The sequence below is a fragment of the Aulonocara stuartgranti genome (assembly GCF_965226115.1).
Source record: "Aulonocara stuartgranti genome assembly, chromosome: 17".
NCBI classification, from domain to species: domain Eukaryota; kingdom Metazoa; phylum Chordata; class Actinopteri; order Cichliformes; family Cichlidae; genus Aulonocara; species Aulonocara stuartgranti.
Genome location: NC_138953.1, coordinates 5479961 through 5497299, shown reverse-complemented (window position 1 = coordinate 5497299; position 17339 = coordinate 5479961). Strand labels below are relative to the sequence as shown.

Below are 17339 nucleotides of genomic sequence, written 5' to 3'. Positions count from 1 at the left end.
TTTAAGCTCTGTGGAATTTATTGCACTGTTGAATAGATGGAAGCCCAAATTGGTTGTAAGGTTGTATTTATTTATTTAATGAATTAATTATCAAGTGATAGCATCCTGAATGGATTTCTTCTTCTCTTCTCATCAACATTCCGTTTTCCAGGAGGAAAATCTTCTACATGCACCGACGGCACAAGTTTATGAGCAGGTGAGTGTCCATGGCAACGTGTAAGTGGACTAAGCAAACCCCCACTGCTGCAGCTTCAACAGAAGCTTCTCTTGCAGGATGGAGAAGCGCATCAACAAATTCCGCGGCTGGCTTCCCCGCAAGCCCATGAAGTTCGACAATGACAGGCTGCCCGACCTGGAGGAGAACGAGAGCTTTACCGCCCCCTTCAGTCGATCGAGGATCCATCAGTGAGTTGTTGAGGAATGCTTCACCCCGAGAGACTTTTTGAACTTAATCTTACACCGCCAGCTGGTGCATTTCCATTCCCTCTTTTGTACTTTAGCCTCTTATATGCAAATTGGTGCACAGTGTAAAACACACTTTTGCACTTACATATGTGCACGTATATACAAAAAACCTATCAGTCAGGGCAGACAGACTTGTTCTAACCAGTTTGTTTCACTCCAGTTTCATCATCCACAACAAAGATACATTTTTCAACAACGCCACCAGAAGTCGCATCGTTCACCACATCCTGCAGCGGGTCAAATATGAGGAGGGGAAAACTAAGATGGGTAAGATTCTGTAGAATTAATGAAAATTACCAAAAAATAAAAAAAATACATATCAATGCACAAAATGCACCAGAATATTATTGTATATAAGCACTGTATATTTGACTAAGAAATCCATTTGGTTTCCATTCTTTTTTACACTTTAAGCTTATGTGTAAGTTTTCAGACTTTAAATATGGTTTTATAACATTTTAATATTACTATTTCCTGTTTATCAATGCCTTTTTATAAAAAAAAAAAAACACCAGACAGTCCTATCTGATGCATATTAATCCAAGGCCCATAAAAAATGGCAGCTCATGCTGTCTCAAAAACTCCGGATGAATTCTCAAAATCCTTTTATGACAGACTTACAGGCATTTCTCCTGATTTTATCCCAGTGGTTAGTTGTGGCATTACATCAACAACAATGAAAAAATCCTCTTTAGCTCAAACGGTGTTTCTGCAGGGACCAGAATTTCAGCCGATATCTGTAAAACACCCCCAGCTGCAAAATTTTGACTCAATTTTTATGAGGTTTTTAATGAATGTGTTTGCATGAAACCCCGTCTTCTCATGCAAGGCTTGATTTGATTATGCATTCACACGGTAAATTCTAAATGTGAACACGGAAACGGTATGGCTCCACCTGACTTCACTCCTTTAATGATTCTCTTTCTTTCTTTTATTTATTTATTAATTTTTTTGCAGGGCTTAATCGTCTTTTGAGCAATAATTCATACGAGGCAGCTTTCCCCCTTCATGAGGTAATTTGGCTGCTAGAAACCTTTCACTCATTCATTTCCACCACCTGTTTTGAAGTAGTTCTTTGCTGTGATATTATATCACACACAGAGATCATGTCTATGTGTACATAAACATATATATGCATGCTTTAACAGGGGAGCTACCACAGCAAAAACTCCATCAGAACGCACGGAGCAGACAACCATCGGCACCTCTTGTATGAGTGCTGGGCTTGGTGGGGGGTTTGGTACAAGTACCAGCCGCTGGATCTAGTCAGGTAACTACATGCACACAATTAGATCTGAAAGTATATTGAAATGAGAACATCATCATCATCAGGTAGCGATAGCTGAAATATCTTTACATAAAATTTAATTAAGACATCATGATGTGTTGTGTAGCTTTTACCACATACAGGTGTAGTTTCGAGGCCATTCTGAGGGAACAAACTTGTTTTTTCTCATTCCGCTTGTGCTCGGCTGTTGTTCCAGGAGGTATTTTGGAGAGAAGATCGGACTGTACTTCGCCTGGCTCGGCTGGTACACGGGGATGCTGTTTCCTGCAGCTCTAGTTGGCCTACTGGTATTTCTGTACGGGCTTTTCACTCTGGAGCACTGCCAGGTCAGGTAAAGACACCTCCTCTCTGTAGTGATAAACATGTGTGTCCTGCTATTCTTTACTCTGAGCGTCTACAGAAGAAGACGCATTATTTTCTTCAAACTGCTGCATCTTTCCACGAATCCTCGTGTGCAGAGCAGACTAAACGTTAAATTATTTTTACATACATTTGGATACATTTAGATCTATAATGTGTTGAAAATGTTTCTATTTCAGTCAAAGACTGTTGCATATAATTTAATGTTTGCTTGATGCATGAAGATTAAAACTAACAAGTTTTAAAAAGAGACTTTTTCATTTCATTCAATTTTATGTGATGATTATGCAGAAAAAATAGAATTGGGCTGAAAGGTCTGTTGCTTTATTGTGGAAAGGTCTGTTGTCTGTTGTGTAGCATGTAAATAAGTAATAAGTAACTAATTACTTTTGAAAATAAGTCATCAGTAAAGTAACAGGATTTCTTTCTTGGAGAAGTAATCAGTAATTAACAACTAATTGCTTTTTTCAAGTAGCTTGACCAACACTGCTCCTAAGGTATTTGCTGTCTCTCTCAGTCAGTACTAAAATGAATTTGGAGCCTCTTCGTTTAAACTATATATACGTTTATGTTTACAAAAACTTCAATCATATCCTGGCTGTTTGATTTAAAATTCACTGCAGTGATAATACGGAGGCAAAACTACAAAAAATGTGTGTTTGTCCAACAGATTATGGAGCTAACTGTAATTTGCAATTTGAGATGAGGCAACAGAGTGTGAAATTGTCCCCTGTACGTGATTATACTGGATGCTGCTTAACTGAAACAGAAAATCAAACGTGCGCAGGCTTCTTTGGCTGAAAAATCTCACACAGAAGCAAATGTTCTCTGTAATGACTTTTCTTAAGAACATAATTTCATTTACCTGAACAGAGATCACACACACTTACGTTTTGCACTTGTATTTTTTAAGAGAACTCAGACTTGCGTTAGTCTGGGTTTTTCTGTGACTTTGTCTCTTGCTGGATGTTATAATTCTTGTCCTACTTGAATGCTTTGGTCGTTTGTTTGTCGTCGTCCAGCAAAGAAATCTGCCAGGCCAACGACATCATCATGTGCCCCATCTGTGACCAGTACTGCCCCTACCTGAGACTGTCAGACAGCTGCATCTACGCCAAGGTACATGAAAAGGGGGACGAAATGTTCCCAGCAGCTGATACTTGTGATAGTAGCCGATCTCAGTGTTAGTTAAATAAATATGTGTTAAGAAGCTGTCTATCACTAAATGAGTCCAGTAGGATTGAAATATTTGTATATTTGAAGTATCATCAAAAAGAGATTAATGAGGGTATGCTTTGGGGTAGCCCTATGTTTTGATTCACAAGCTACCAGTTTATGAATGAATGTGCAGTGTCCTCAGTTTCTCACCCTTCAATCATCTCATCCTACTTGGAAACACTGTGATGAAAATGACATTTTTATCATCCAAAAGTATTCTTAGGAACATACTAACTGCACATAAACCGGCACTAAAATCTTTGACATTTATGCATCTCATTGAATCAGGTGTGTAGATTTTTCCTAAATTTGCTTTTTGACATAAAAATGTGTGATCTTGTCTTCGTTTTAAGGTCACCCATCTATTCGACAACGGGGCCACTGTTTTCTTTGCTGTGTTCATGGCTGTGTGGGGTAAGTTAACATTGAACTTTGGAAAAATGCAGCAGGGAAACACATAACAATGAGGTTCGTACAGTGCTGTGCTGCTGCACTGTCTGATAACCTCTTCTGATGTTTTCTAAAAGATAGAGATTACTGTGCAAAAGCCTTGAGCCATCCCTCATTTATTTGTATTTTTCAGGGAACATGGAAATTAGGCTTCTTTAACTATATTCAGGTTGGCTGTCTTTTGTTCCATTCAGCCTCAGGATTAAATAAACGTGCACTTGTTTGTTCCCACTCCTGTTTGATATGTAAAGCAGATCAAAATAGGTGGATAGATTTCTGCTTTAATTTTTTTTTTTCCTAAATGACTCTCTGTATATTGTTTACATGATAAAAATTAACTGAAAAACAACAACAGAAACAAAAAAAACCCCAGTTAATTCCCCTAAAAATCATCACGTACAAGGAATGGACTGAAAATGAATGAAGCAGCAGCCAATAGCTGAAGACACTAAAACATTTCAACACAGAGCTATTTCAGCTATTTTATATATTATCAAAGATTTTCACATTACACAGTAACATCAGTCGTTTGTATTTCTTTTTCAATTAGTATTAATACTCTAAAAACAAAACATTTCCGAATTTTATATATTTAAAAGATTAAACAGACATTTACAGTTTCATTAACACTGTTTAAAAGCCTGGTTGAACTGTTAGACACGTGACTACTGAACAAGGTCCCAGTATATGTGCGGTGCACTTAAGGAACCTGTGGGCTGTTCATAACTTTCCTCCACTGCTGACACGGCAGGTGATGAAGAACCAGCAGCATCATAAAGGTGATCCCTGGACTCTTTAGAAATGCCTTAGTGACAGAAAAATGGAGCACAAAAAATGCACAAAATAAAGAAAAATTACTCAAAAGTCACATTTCTAACAGCTTAAACTCAAAATGATACATATCAAAACAATGTTGATGTTTAAAAATAACTACCATCTTTAACAGGTGTTCCTGCACATTGATCTTCACATATATAATCAGAAATGTTGTTGAACTGTGTTTAATTTGAGTACCTATGTAAAGGAAGAACAAAAAATAGAGTAGCAACAGATGCTCACCAAGGATTTTTTTAACATCGGTCGGCTGTTTGAGAGCCTCTCGTATTCTGTTGTCATATCTAAAACATCTCAGCATGAAGAACAGAGCTAAACACAGCTGGAGGATGAAGATCAACACACACAGCACGATGACAATGTTGTTTACTGCTGAGGGTAAAAAGGAGGGAAGAGGTACAAAAAGGCTTTAACAAATCAGACTGACAGAACAGGAATAAAACTTGGACCTTTGTTTCTTTATAATTATTATGAATTACCATTGATTACTTTCATAAATACAATGTACAGACAAATGAGGCGTAGCTTCATTCAACGTGAACTAATTATTGGATAAGATAAAAGATAATGCCTACATTTAGTGTTCAAAGAGGCACAAAGTCATTATTGATACTTTCATAGTTTTCTAGGGTGGGCCTAAGAGTACAAATGAACTGTTGAATAAAACAGTGCAAACAAAATCTCATTTTTCTATTTGTTTTCTGAAGTTGTAGTAGTTGTACAGAATCAGGACTCTTTTGCATTGGAAATATTATAGTACCAGCTGATTGTTGTGCTGTGGACTCCAAGTGGATGACCTCTGGTTGAGAAAAGACCAGAGACTGGTTCTGGTTCTGGAGGAGCCCCATCAGGTAGATCTTATTGCTCCAGGAGATTTGCTGTGAAGGCAAAACAACGGGCATTTGGATTTTGATCAGCTGGGCTTGGAATTTTATTCCAGCTTGTCATTGAAAAGAAGTTAAATTAAAAGCTCCGGTGGACGAGTTACTTGTGTTTGTGAGCTGTGTATAACTAAATAAAGGAAAGCTCAGTATCCGTTCATATAGAAGTTAAATTTGCCAGAAGAAAACAAATACTCTACAGCTTGTAAAAGCTCAGACCAGCGTTACAGCAAGCTACCACGTCCTTTCAACTAATCGCTGGCTTTTTAACTTTTCAAAATGCAATTTAAAACTTGCTTGGGAAGGCACGATGTGATCAAAAATAATTCCTTTGATTTTCTTTAATACAGATTTTTCCAGTTTTTGTAGATGTCATTTGCATACTTTGGTACCAACTGGCTCATGGCATTGTCTATTGTCTACTCTGCATGATGAAACAAAAAAAAAAAGTTAAGAAACAACCTGAGCACATGGAGTTCTTATGCAAAGACATCCTAGTAAACTACAACTTCAGTGAAAAAACTTATTGTCTATCGATCAACCATTTCCTGAATTTTATAGTGCTGATGATGTCGTGTCTGACGTCATTGGGCTAGTCTGTTTTTATGTAGGAATGTCTTTTTTGCTTTTATTAGGAATTCAGATGTTATTTACTAAGATCATTTACCCTCATAGAGAGCCACTGAGGCATGTAAAAGAGCTCATCATGGTTCAGTCAATGTTTGATAATCTGATAATGATTTGTTGTAGGTCTAGCAGTTAGTTACTAGTTAGTTAGGTTTGAAGCAAACACAATTTGAGCGTTGCTTCAGATGAGCACAGTTTGGTTTAGTGGTATGCAATACTGCAAAATTTGGTATTGATCCATTACCACGTAATTACAGGACCATTATCACAGATGTTTAGTGTTTTCAGAGGGAGAAACGTTTCGTCACTCATCCAAGTGACTGCTTCAGTCTCAGCTGACTGCAGGTTTCCCCAATCTTATAAACAGTACATTTGCCCTTCAATGACTGAAACCAGCCCACTGAAGGAACAATGGGCTGTGAGGTCATTTCCTTGATCATAAATATGCAAATTGTCATGACCATTGATCAATAACCACTGATCAAAGACCATTGGTCATTGATCAGTGGCCATGAGTACCATTCACAGAGAATTGGGAAATGGCTGCAGTCACAGCATTGTAAGATGGTGACAGATGTACCCTTAGGCCCCCTCCTTCTTGACTCCCCACATCAGACCAGTCCTAAATCCCTGTCCAGGATTAAATGAGAGTCCACTGGCCTGTAGGTGTGAGTAGATAGTAGAGTCCCGGCCTGACGAGGTAGCTCTTCTGTGTTGTGCCATCCGCTTAGTCAGAGGTTCTTTGGTTTCCCCGATGTATAAATCCTGGCAATAATCCTGGCACTTAACAGCGTACACTATGTTACTCTGTTTGTGTTGGGGGACCCGATCCTTGGGGTGGACCAATTTTTGGTCCACCCCAAGGATCGCAGCGCAGCGCGATTTGGGGTTTAAAAGCTTCAGAGACGCCGTGTTTTCGAGAAAATTCGTCTCAACTGTTCCGATACTCCTGAGACATCAAACGTTTCTCCCACTGAAAACGCAACGTCCAGATAAACTGAATCAACTTTTTGGGATAACAGCGGCTTATTTGTTATAAGTTTTGAAGTATCTATCCTCAATATGCTTCTTCTGAATACACCTACATGTCTTTGAATTTTAATTCCACTATTAGAGTGTTTTGTTGTGTTACTTAATAAAACCAAACACAGCTTTCACAGTTTTTACACAAATTTTACAACTGGCACTTTCACAGACCTACAATGTAACGACTTGACCTGAGAGTCAACACAAAAGTATCCTTGTATTCAGACATTTTCATTCATGATTGAGCAAATTAATGAACCTAGAGGAGAAAATCAAACGAAAGCATTGATCCTGTCTCGCTAGTATCGAGCCGATAACAATACCAACATTGGTATCAATACTATGGATATTTAAACTGAGCAGCCCACAGCTGGTGGGGCTGTGCTGTCTATAAATAAGCCTGTAAATCAAATGCTCCTCTCTGGGAAAACAAAATGCCTGATGACATATGTATGTGGCATGTTTTTATCTGTTTAAGATTCTGACTATGATCCTAGGTGCACCTTCTAATGCTGCTGAAGGTGCACCTAGGATGCACCTATCACAGAAGTAATAATGTGATAGTCCAACACAGCGGTTAAAAATGAGGTTTAAAGTCTTACTTTAACATGTTAAAGTGTTGCTGAAGATTATATGGTACAGTACAGGCAGCGACAGTCTTGACAGCAAGGTGCTAAACATCACTGCTGATTATCTTTTGGCTGCTTTAATTTGTATATTTAATCTGTGCTGCGGGAAGAAAGGGGCAGCTTTGATTGTGTAGCTTCGCACAGGCAAAAAATGTAAAAACTGCGGCACTTTAAATAATTCACTTTTCAGTAGAGGACATAATAACAGTCACCCAGTTAGCATGGATAGATCGATAGAGGGCATTCCCTGCTACTAAAGATGTTTACGTTTAATATAGTTCTGCAAACAACCTCTATAAACAACCTACTAAAACTAAAACTGTTAGTAATATGGTGTTGTACAGGACACTGGGATCTTGATAGGGAGCTACAACATTTTTACTCTACAATGAAATCTGCAATCCTAGTCCCTTATCTTATCAACTAACAAAGTTAACCAGCTCTTATGTAATTAACAAATAAGCACCCAACTGAGCTCTAAATAGTACAAAGTTAAACTCCACAAAATAGTTTTTTTATTTCTGTATAATAATTGATAATTCCTGAATACACATAGTTGCATTTATTAGACATTGAACTACACATATAAAAACACTTGCCAAGTTTAACAACCAGTGTAGAATACTAAAGCTGTTTTCACAGCTGCGCTGGCATCTCAGAGCACTGTTTCAAGTCTGCAAATACAGCAAAAACATTACCAGTTTTCTATTTTTATTAAAAGAAAAGTCAAAAAGAAAGCGCATTAATGTACTGACCTTACATCCACTGCTTCTCGCCGCTTGTCCGAATTAATTTTTGGGTTTCACTGCAGCACAGAATCCACTGAAATCCCCTCATTAAGGTTCCTCAGAAGTTCTCTCCCCTGCTGTTTGCTCATACAGCTGAGTGTTCGCTCTGAAAATACCTTTCTCTTATGCAGCTTCAGACGGCATGACAGAGAAAATAAATGAAAAGCTTGTGTTTGAAACACTGAGGATGAAGGCCTCTGATCTGAGCAGCGTCTGCAATAAGTAAGCCATCCGGAGGACTTTGTTCAGCAGGATCTAACTTCCATGGCTCAGCACTGTTTCTGAGTTGTCGTGCATTGTAAACACTGGATCAGAAAGCACTTTGACACGTGCCATTTTCAACACAGTTGGATAACACGGGCATCATATCAACCTCTCACTATTTACCACTCTGCAGTTAGGATTAACTTAATAGTGCATATATAAAGATCCAGAAGACCAGTAGGCATTTCCCTACACAGTGCAAGATCAACTCGGAAGCAATAGTAAAGATTAACTCATTAACCAGTGTTGGCAGTTTGTGTCAGTAATTTAAACTTCATTGTGATCTGTGGTGTAGAAAATAATGGCCAAAACACTATTCTCTTACCCGGAGAGTGATGCGCGTTATTTTTATTTAGTGATGTTTTAAAATTTAAACAAATAAAAGCTGAAATGTTTCATCTTTTGTGCCTATTTTATATAAAGAGTTGGTCAAATTACATATATACAGTGGTCCCTCGCTATAACGCAGTTCACCTTTTGTGGCCTTGCTGTTTTGCGGATTTTTTTGTGCAATATTCCATGTTTTTTTTGTTTGCTAGTTTAGTTTTTTTAGTTTTGTTTTTTTAGATCCTGATTGGCTGTAGACCATTGTCAATCAATCTCATGCCGTGTCTCCTGTACAGTACAGAATGTGTTCAGCTTGTTAAATTTACATAAATCTTTCACTAGCAGTGTGACTCTGAAGTGCTGCTCTGTATGTTTGTAGGTTTTCTCCCCAACAAACACAACAATGTCGATGAAACGTTTTGCACCGTCAAAAGCAACCGCGGGTGCCTTTGGTGTCATTCTACAGTATAGTACTGGACTTATTTGAAGGCTTGAGCTCTGAGAGTGTTTAAAAGAGAGAGAAAGGTGTGAAAATGTTTATGCATGTCTGAGAAAAGTGTATAAAGTGTGCCATGAGGAGGTTTACAGCCTGAAAACATCTATAATAGTTGTAAAAAAATTAAGTTGGCTACTTCGCGGATTTCACCTATCGCGGGTTATTTTTAGAACATAACCCCCGCGATAAACGAGGGACCACTGTATTGTAAAAAGGCATAATTTGTAGAAGCTACCCTAATGCAGACTTACCTGCACTTTCTTATTTTTCTATTACGAGTTTGAGCATCTTTAGGCTAATTGGTCAGGTTTGTTGTTTTGGTTTACTTTTATCAACCTGGTTCTTTGCAACAGCCAGCAAGAACAGCTTTTGCTCTTGCGTCCTTCTACAGTTTGTCACAGTCTAGCTGAGAAGCTGACTGTGTGGAGTGAGGAGGAGGACCCGAGTACAAACATGCAAAACAAATCTTTAATCTATCTAAGAACAAGCCGTTTATTCAAGGCCGGAAAACATTACAAGAGGCAAAGGCGAAACTAAACAATAACCTAAACTTGGTGACCTAAGATTAAAACATAAAAACAAACCTAGAAACATGACATAGCATGAACATAGCAAACGACCCAAAGAAATGAATGAAAACACACGGACTAAATGCACACAGGAAGTGAGCAGGGGAAGTGGAAACACATGGGGAAACAGCTGATTAGAAAGAACATAATGACATCAGAGGGAAAAGTAAACTTAAACCTCACTGAATATAGAAACACAAGACTTTCAAAATAAAACAGGAAACATGGAGAGACAGGACAACACAAGCTTGACAATGACATGACAGACTAGACATGAAACAAGACACAAAAGCCAAGGAGACAGATGATAGTAATGGCTAAACTAAAACTGCACTAGACCCCAAATAAGACTAACACAATAACTTATAATCACAAACTTTACATAAGAAACTCAAAAATACAGAATAAACTCAAAACGCCAGGTCAGAAACATGACACAATTCTTGCTAGCATGCTTTAAGCAAGCGAAGTTGTTGCAGTCCAAAACTACAAGATGAATCTGAGGGGTGTACTACAATAATGGGTTGAGCCATCTCTGTGTCTTAAAAGTGGTGCTTTACTGGCCAAGTATGTGTACGCATACAAGAAACTGGGGTCCAGACAATAACCACATATGGAGCATATTATTGGAATAATATGTGCAGATATGAAATCAGCACCAACTGAACAATCAGTTCTCTGGAAAATAACACTACTAATCCTGTTGGTCTTCTAAGCACGGATGGTAGGAGGGTCTAAAGTTTTTCTGATCATCAATTTTAGGGTAAGTGAATCCAGATACAGGAAAACTGCCCTCAGTATACTGAACTTGCTTCATACTACAAAGCCTGGGTTATGTGTTTAACAGAAAACTCAGACTTTAAGCTTGACTTAGCTTTCTGACCCATGCACTTTGCTTTTTATTACAAGTATCTGTCTTGTTGATTAATATCAGGCCAAATATTTAAAGATTGTGACGATTTCTTCATTATTAAGACTTGTACGTCTAAATTTGAAGCATGTTATCTGCAAAAACATGACGGGCTCATCAATAATGTATTGTTTACATAATGACAGAAGAATCATCTAACAGAAGAAATTTAATAGAAAGTTGATTAGTGCTTGGTAGGAGCCATATAATCCCATCCTGGGGACTGTTTAGGACGCAATGCAAACTTTTTTGTTCATGTCTTCCAGCAACGGTCTTCCTGGAGTTCTGGAAGAGACGCAGAGCTGTCCTCGCATATGACTGGGACCTCATTGACTGGGAAGAAGAGGAGGTAAAAGTCCTGTAGCTTATCTGCTCCCTTTAACATAAATAAATAGTATGAAAAGAAATTAGGAGGGAAAAGATAGTCAATTATATTTCTAGTTATTTCTTTTTTTCTTGAACAAGCACTTCTTCCCTGAAGAAATGTTGGCCTACTCATACCCTTTTCAGTCCATGTCAATCTCAAAGCATATATTTAAAAAGGTGGAGATGGTGTACTAAGAGCCTGTGTCAAGTCTGTCTCAGTTCATTTTATGAGTCACTGAAAATCTGCAGCTCTACAATGAAAGCACGAACAAACTAAAGACCCACACAGCTGTCATAATGTAATTTCTGTGGGTTTTTATGTTCTCTCCTGTCTTGTGTATCAACCTCCAACCATCATCTGTCAATCACATAATAGATAGTGAATGTGTTCTTTGAAGGCTGCTCTTCTTTCGATGTAAATGTGATTCAGAATTTCAATCTGCTTTGTACGTAACGTGAGAAGACAGGCTTTTGGTCAGAGCTTGAGGATATAAGGGTGGTTTGCAGCCACTTGGTTGTGCCTCTACACTGTCCCAGCTTGGCTATTATATCCTGTTGCTATGTGTCAGGCACCTTTGGACACAGCCTGCAGTTTGAGTCCTGTTGGCTGTGCTAGACTCTTGCCCAAATAGATCTGGTGCTTAGGGCCGGTTCTTGTGCTGCCATAATCAGAACCTCTGTGGCCTTTTCTAGCCGCTGGTAGGATTTCTTGACGTCAGAGACTTCCTCTATCTGTTGGTGGTACATCCCATGATACCCATGATCTGTGCTTTACACAGTTCGTATTAAATATTTGTGCTGATACCCTGAAGAAGAAGCTTTCTCCGTGGTAACCCTTTTAAAAAAAGTAGTACTTGTTCAGTCTTTTTCTAATTGCATTGACATGTCATGTCATTTATCCCACTAACTGAAGTCTGTTGAGTCCTTACGCTTTCCACTTCTGTGAAGATTGTGTTAATACATACCTCATACTGCCTGTGACTTGCACCCTCAACTATGCAATCCTGTGAAAAACTTCTCAGCAGAAATGGCTGCTAACTAGTAACTAAATGTGTGCTTTCTTACTGCAGTTTATGCTCATATGTGTAGTCTGTTATCTTTCAGGAAGAAATACGCCCGCAGTTTGAGGCCAAATACTCAAAGAAGGAGAGGATGAACCCTATATCTGGAAAACCTGAACCTTACCAGGCCTTCTCTGACAAATACAGTCGCCTCATCGTTTCCACATCTGGAATATTCTTTATGGTGAGTTTCTGGAGCAAGTGAGCATTAAGTAAAAGATGTGTTACTAAATGTGTCAACTGCTTTTTGTCTGCAATTACAATTTCCATTGTTCCATCTAAAACTAGACCTCTCAGTTTATAGACTGAAAAATTCAGTTATCATATATACATTCATAAGTGTTTACAGTTGAAATGTTCTCTTTTTCTTGTCACTGTCACGTCACAGATATTGGTGGTGATTGCTGCCGTGTTTGGCATCGTCATTTACCGAGTTATCACTGTCAGTACCTTCGCTGCCTTCGGCTGGGCTCTCATCAGGAACAACTCTCAGGTGGCGACCACGGGCACGGCAGTATGCATCAACTTTTGCATCATCATGCTCCTTAACGTGGTAAGTTTCTGCTGTTTTTCGACTGCACTGTGCAGAAGTAGAGCAATGACGAAATAGTTAATGCATTTATTTCAGGTGTGATAAATACTGTTTTAAATGTAACGGCTAATTCATGCATTGTATGAATAGTTACACGGATACATATAAGATTATCATTATCATTATTTTGATAGCTTTCTAACGCTTTTAACAGCATTTTTAGACAATAAATTTAGAGAAATACCTTGAGAAATACATTTAATTTCACCCTTTTTTACAGCTTTATGAAAAAGTTGCTCTGCTTCTTACCAATTTAGGTAAGCTGGTGACACACAATTTTGCAATTTCTTTTTGTATGAATAATGTTACGATATTCTTAAAATGAACTCCTTCTTTCTGTTTAACCACAGAGCAACCGAGGACAGAGTCTGAGTGGGAGAACAGCTTTACTTTCAAGATGTTTCTTTTTCAGTTTGTCAATCTTAACAGTTCAACTTTCTACATCGCCTTCTTTTTGGGAAGGTGAGTAAGTCACAGGCAATTTACAAATACAGGACAGGACCAGTATTAGTTGAATCATGTAACCAGTTTCACACAAATATACGTAGCTGAGTTCCTATTACTTATTCTTACACTGGCTAGTTGCCTTGTTTAGCAAAGGGGCCTGTATATTTTACTGTGATATTAAAGTCATTAGGGAATATCCAAAAGTCTTAAACAAAATATACTGAATCCTTTAGTACAGCTGACCTATAAGAAAGCAATCACCTGTCATGGTTTGCCTCCACCAGTGTGTGAATGTGAGAGTGAATGAATAGTGGAATTGTAAAGCCTTTTGAGTGTCTAGAAAGGCGCTATATAAATGCAATCCATTATTATTATTTAAATCAGAATAGCCTTAATACATTTTAAAGAGATGTTTTTTTTTTTTTTTTTTTGGGGGGGGGGGGGTTGCTTGAATTGCTTGTATAGTTGTGAATAACCCATTGACAGAGATTAAGTTTTATATTACTTTAAACAGGAAGAGCATTTGTAAACTTTTGAAAATAGAAGTCTGTGGAGATTGCCTCATTTTTTTTTAGCCAGCTTCAAGTGGCCGTTCGAGGAACTGCAGTTTTTGGTGCATGATCGTATGCTTCATCTTTCAGCCTTGCTGCTTGGGGATAGTTATCCTGATACCCTTTGAAGAGTTCACCTTTTGTGTAATTAGGGACAAATTGGAATTTTCCTGACGGTCAATGATAGTACTGTATGTGTAAATTATACAGCTGACGTTCAAATGCTGGTTGGTTGTTGGTTAGGTAAAAAATGTAAAATGTAGCTTACAAAATGTAACCTAATGCAGCGCAGTGTATCTCATTGAATCTATAACAGCATTGTATATTTTGTGTACTTCTGTTCTCGAAGCCTGTTTCTTTACACACATTATTGTGAGCACTTAGATCAGGGGTGGGCAATTCCAGGCCCCGAGGGCCGGTGTCCTGCAGGTTTTAGATCTCACCTTGGGTCAACACACCTGAATCACATGATTAGTTCGTTACCAGGCCTCTGGAGAACTTCAGGACATGTTGAGGAGCTAATTTAGCCATTTAAATCAGCTGTGTTGGTTCAAGGACACATCTAAAACCTGCAGGGAGACCGGCCCTCGAGGCCTGGAGTTGCCCACCCCTGATTTAGATTAATCTTCCAGCTTTTATTTGTTACATGAAATAAAATGCCTTTAAAGCCATCAAAATTGTCCTGTTAAGTACAGTTAGGAATAAGTTTAAGGTTTTCTGGATCTTGTAATTATCCAAGAGTAATAAAGTGTCACAGGAAAATTGTTTAATCTCTCTTAAAAGGACAACCAAAGGGATACAAAGATGTCTCAGGTCTTTCAGTACCAGAAAACTGGCATTTTGCATTACCAAGGCTTTCAAATCTAGAAGAGTTTTTATTTTTCAGTGACATCTATAATTTTAACCATCGGGTCCATTTTGATACATTTTACAGACTTTGAGCAAAGCCGTCTCTGGGCTTAACGTAGCTTATAGTGACGCTAAACATGTAGCTCTAATTGTGTGCTCTTTTATTAACTCCTTACTCCTGTTGTTTTTTTTTCGACCCTTGGCCTACAGATTCACAGGTCGACCTGGTTCATATCTGCGTCTCATAAATCGCTGGAAACTGGAAGAAGTGAGTAATGACTTTCCTTTTCCCAGTGGGGAATAATCGCAAGGCATTATGGATTGACATATTTCTAACTTGGGCATTAAGCTATTACTGAATGGCTAACCACCAGGCATTTAACCCCCATCATTAGTAAGTGGTACTTCTGGGAACATGCAGGGAAATAATACAGTGGAGTGGTCTAAGGGGACAAAAGGCCTGAGCCGACGCTTTTAGGTGCTGAGCTAATGTTTTCCCTCAGCAGCAGAAATGGAAAAAGTCTCTATAATGTGACATGTACAGTACAAGTGTAGCCTCAGTCAGCCTTTCATTCCCATGCAGAACCATTATTGTCCTTAAAGACATTACTGCCTCGGCTGCACATTTAAAAAGCTGTTAAAGGTTGCAGGCATAAATCATAATCGTAAGTGTATGAAAAATAATTACAGGTTGTGACTATAGCCTTTCCAAAATAAACTGCACTTGCATTGCTGCAGTGGGTGTTTTCCAGCAAGTGATGCTTGCAAATCCTGTTAGACTCATGCTTATAACAGTGACTAGTTCTAGCGATCCTGGATTCCTTCTTGAAAATGAAACTCTTTTGTTTACACTTTAAAACACCATGTTGGCAAAGGCTAAAGTTTGATTTCATGCTATCTCTTTCTTGTCTCCTCAGTGCCATCCTAGTGGCTGTCTCATTGACCTCTGTATGCAGATGGGAATCATCATGGTGCTAAAACAGACGTGGAACAACTTTATGGAGCTTGGCTACCCGTGAGTTCCGTTTGCCGCTGTAACCTTAAAATAATATAAACCTGTTATGTGTTTAGACAAAAAGCAGCATCTGGTGTAAAAAATCAAATATATGGAGCTAGTTACTATGGCAACCTCTTACGTGTATGTATATGGAGTAACTACAAAAATATATAATTCTAGCCCATTACTAGCCCATTTTATTTAATGCTGAATTGCAAATGCATCTTGCTATCCAAGCTAGCTAGCCAGTGCTAGCATTAGCTGGCAACTCTCTAACTCTACGTCATCTGAAAATTTGAAAAAAACAAACCAAAAAAAAACACAGTTATGGCAAAATTGTCAAACTGTTGTTCACAGCTGGGTACATCACAGTGGATACATCCGTCGTTTATATACAGTCTATGTTGGTCGAGAAACGTAGTGTCAGATTGAAAAGGTGCTGAACGTATCTGAATCTATTGCCATGGTAAACATTCATGATCCCCAGGCAATGAATCCTGCTTTTCTAACCTTGTGATTCATCATCTACTGCAAAACTGGTCTCACTCCCATTTTGTTTTTTGTTGTTTGATAAAGTGTTTTTCTCTTTCGTGCTTATTATAAGTTTATTTATTTATTTATTTTTAAATCAATCATTTGACCAGTACTTACTTATGGTCATTTACCTAGCTAATAACATTCCCATATTACTCAACTGTGCTTGTGTGCAGCTCCAGTTACCATATGGTTACATGTACTGTGTTTAAGAACAGATCCGGAGAGCTTTTAAACTTGAAAACAGCAGTCTCTCGTGTTCCGAAACCCCTGGACTATAGTTGCACAAGAAGATCATGCCCAGTTTTTTTTTGTTTTTTACTCAGACTGATGCAGAACTGGTGGACGCGGCGGAGGCTGAGGAGAGAACACGGCCAAAATGCAAAGGCTGGCTTTCCACAGTGGGAGAGGGATTTTAACCTACAGCCAATGAATGCCTATGGACTGTTTGATGAATACCTGGAGATGAGTATGTTGGATGCAAGCACAATATGAATGAAATACGCTTTGCTGGTAACCTTTGATATCAGTTCTGTATTTTAAGGCTATCCTAAAATGCACTCTACAGTTTAATCTTCAGAATTTATCTAAACAATTTTTTTATCTTGGTCCCAGCAGCTTCAATCCATGTTATGTAATTCTGACACTGCACTATATTGAATTAGAGCTAGAAGCTTTTCCACGTGCTTTAAGGAGCTTTAAGGTGCATTTGATGTTTTTGATCATTGTTTTGGATTTTCATCCTACAGTTTTTAAGTTCACCCATTCCCAGATTTGAAATCGCTCAAATAAATCCACTATACGCTTTCT

The 17339-nt window shown here is 38.3% G+C and overlaps 1 protein-coding gene across 5 annotated transcripts in view; it reads left to right on the top strand.

The window, feature by feature from the left end:
* LOC309692445 (anoctamin-4-like) overlaps positions 1-17339 on the top strand; it is a 54478-nt gene that overhangs the window by 28997 nt on the left and 8142 nt on the right. For all 5 annotated transcript variants that reach the window (XM_082510936.1, XM_082510940.1, XM_082510939.1 and 2 more), the window contains 16 exons: positions 152-196; positions 274-405; positions 626-732; positions 1423-1478; positions 1614-1735; positions 1950-2084; positions 3136-3232; positions 3685-3745; positions 11399-11481; positions 12603-12743; positions 12948-13112; positions 13372-13408; positions 13502-13613; positions 15209-15266; positions 15916-16013; positions 16856-16998. In XM_082510936.1, coding sequence (XP_082367062.1) covers positions 152-196; positions 274-405; positions 626-732; positions 1423-1478; positions 1614-1735; positions 1950-2084; positions 3136-3232; positions 3685-3745; positions 11399-11481; positions 12603-12743; positions 12948-13112; positions 13372-13408; positions 13502-13613; positions 15209-15266; positions 15916-16013; positions 16856-16998 — 1592 coding nt within the window. The remainder of the gene's footprint in view (positions 1-151; positions 197-273; positions 406-625; positions 733-1422; positions 1479-1613; positions 1736-1949; positions 2085-3135; positions 3233-3684; positions 3746-11398; positions 11482-12602; positions 12744-12947; positions 13113-13371; positions 13409-13501; positions 13614-15208; positions 15267-15915; positions 16014-16855; positions 16999-17339) is intronic.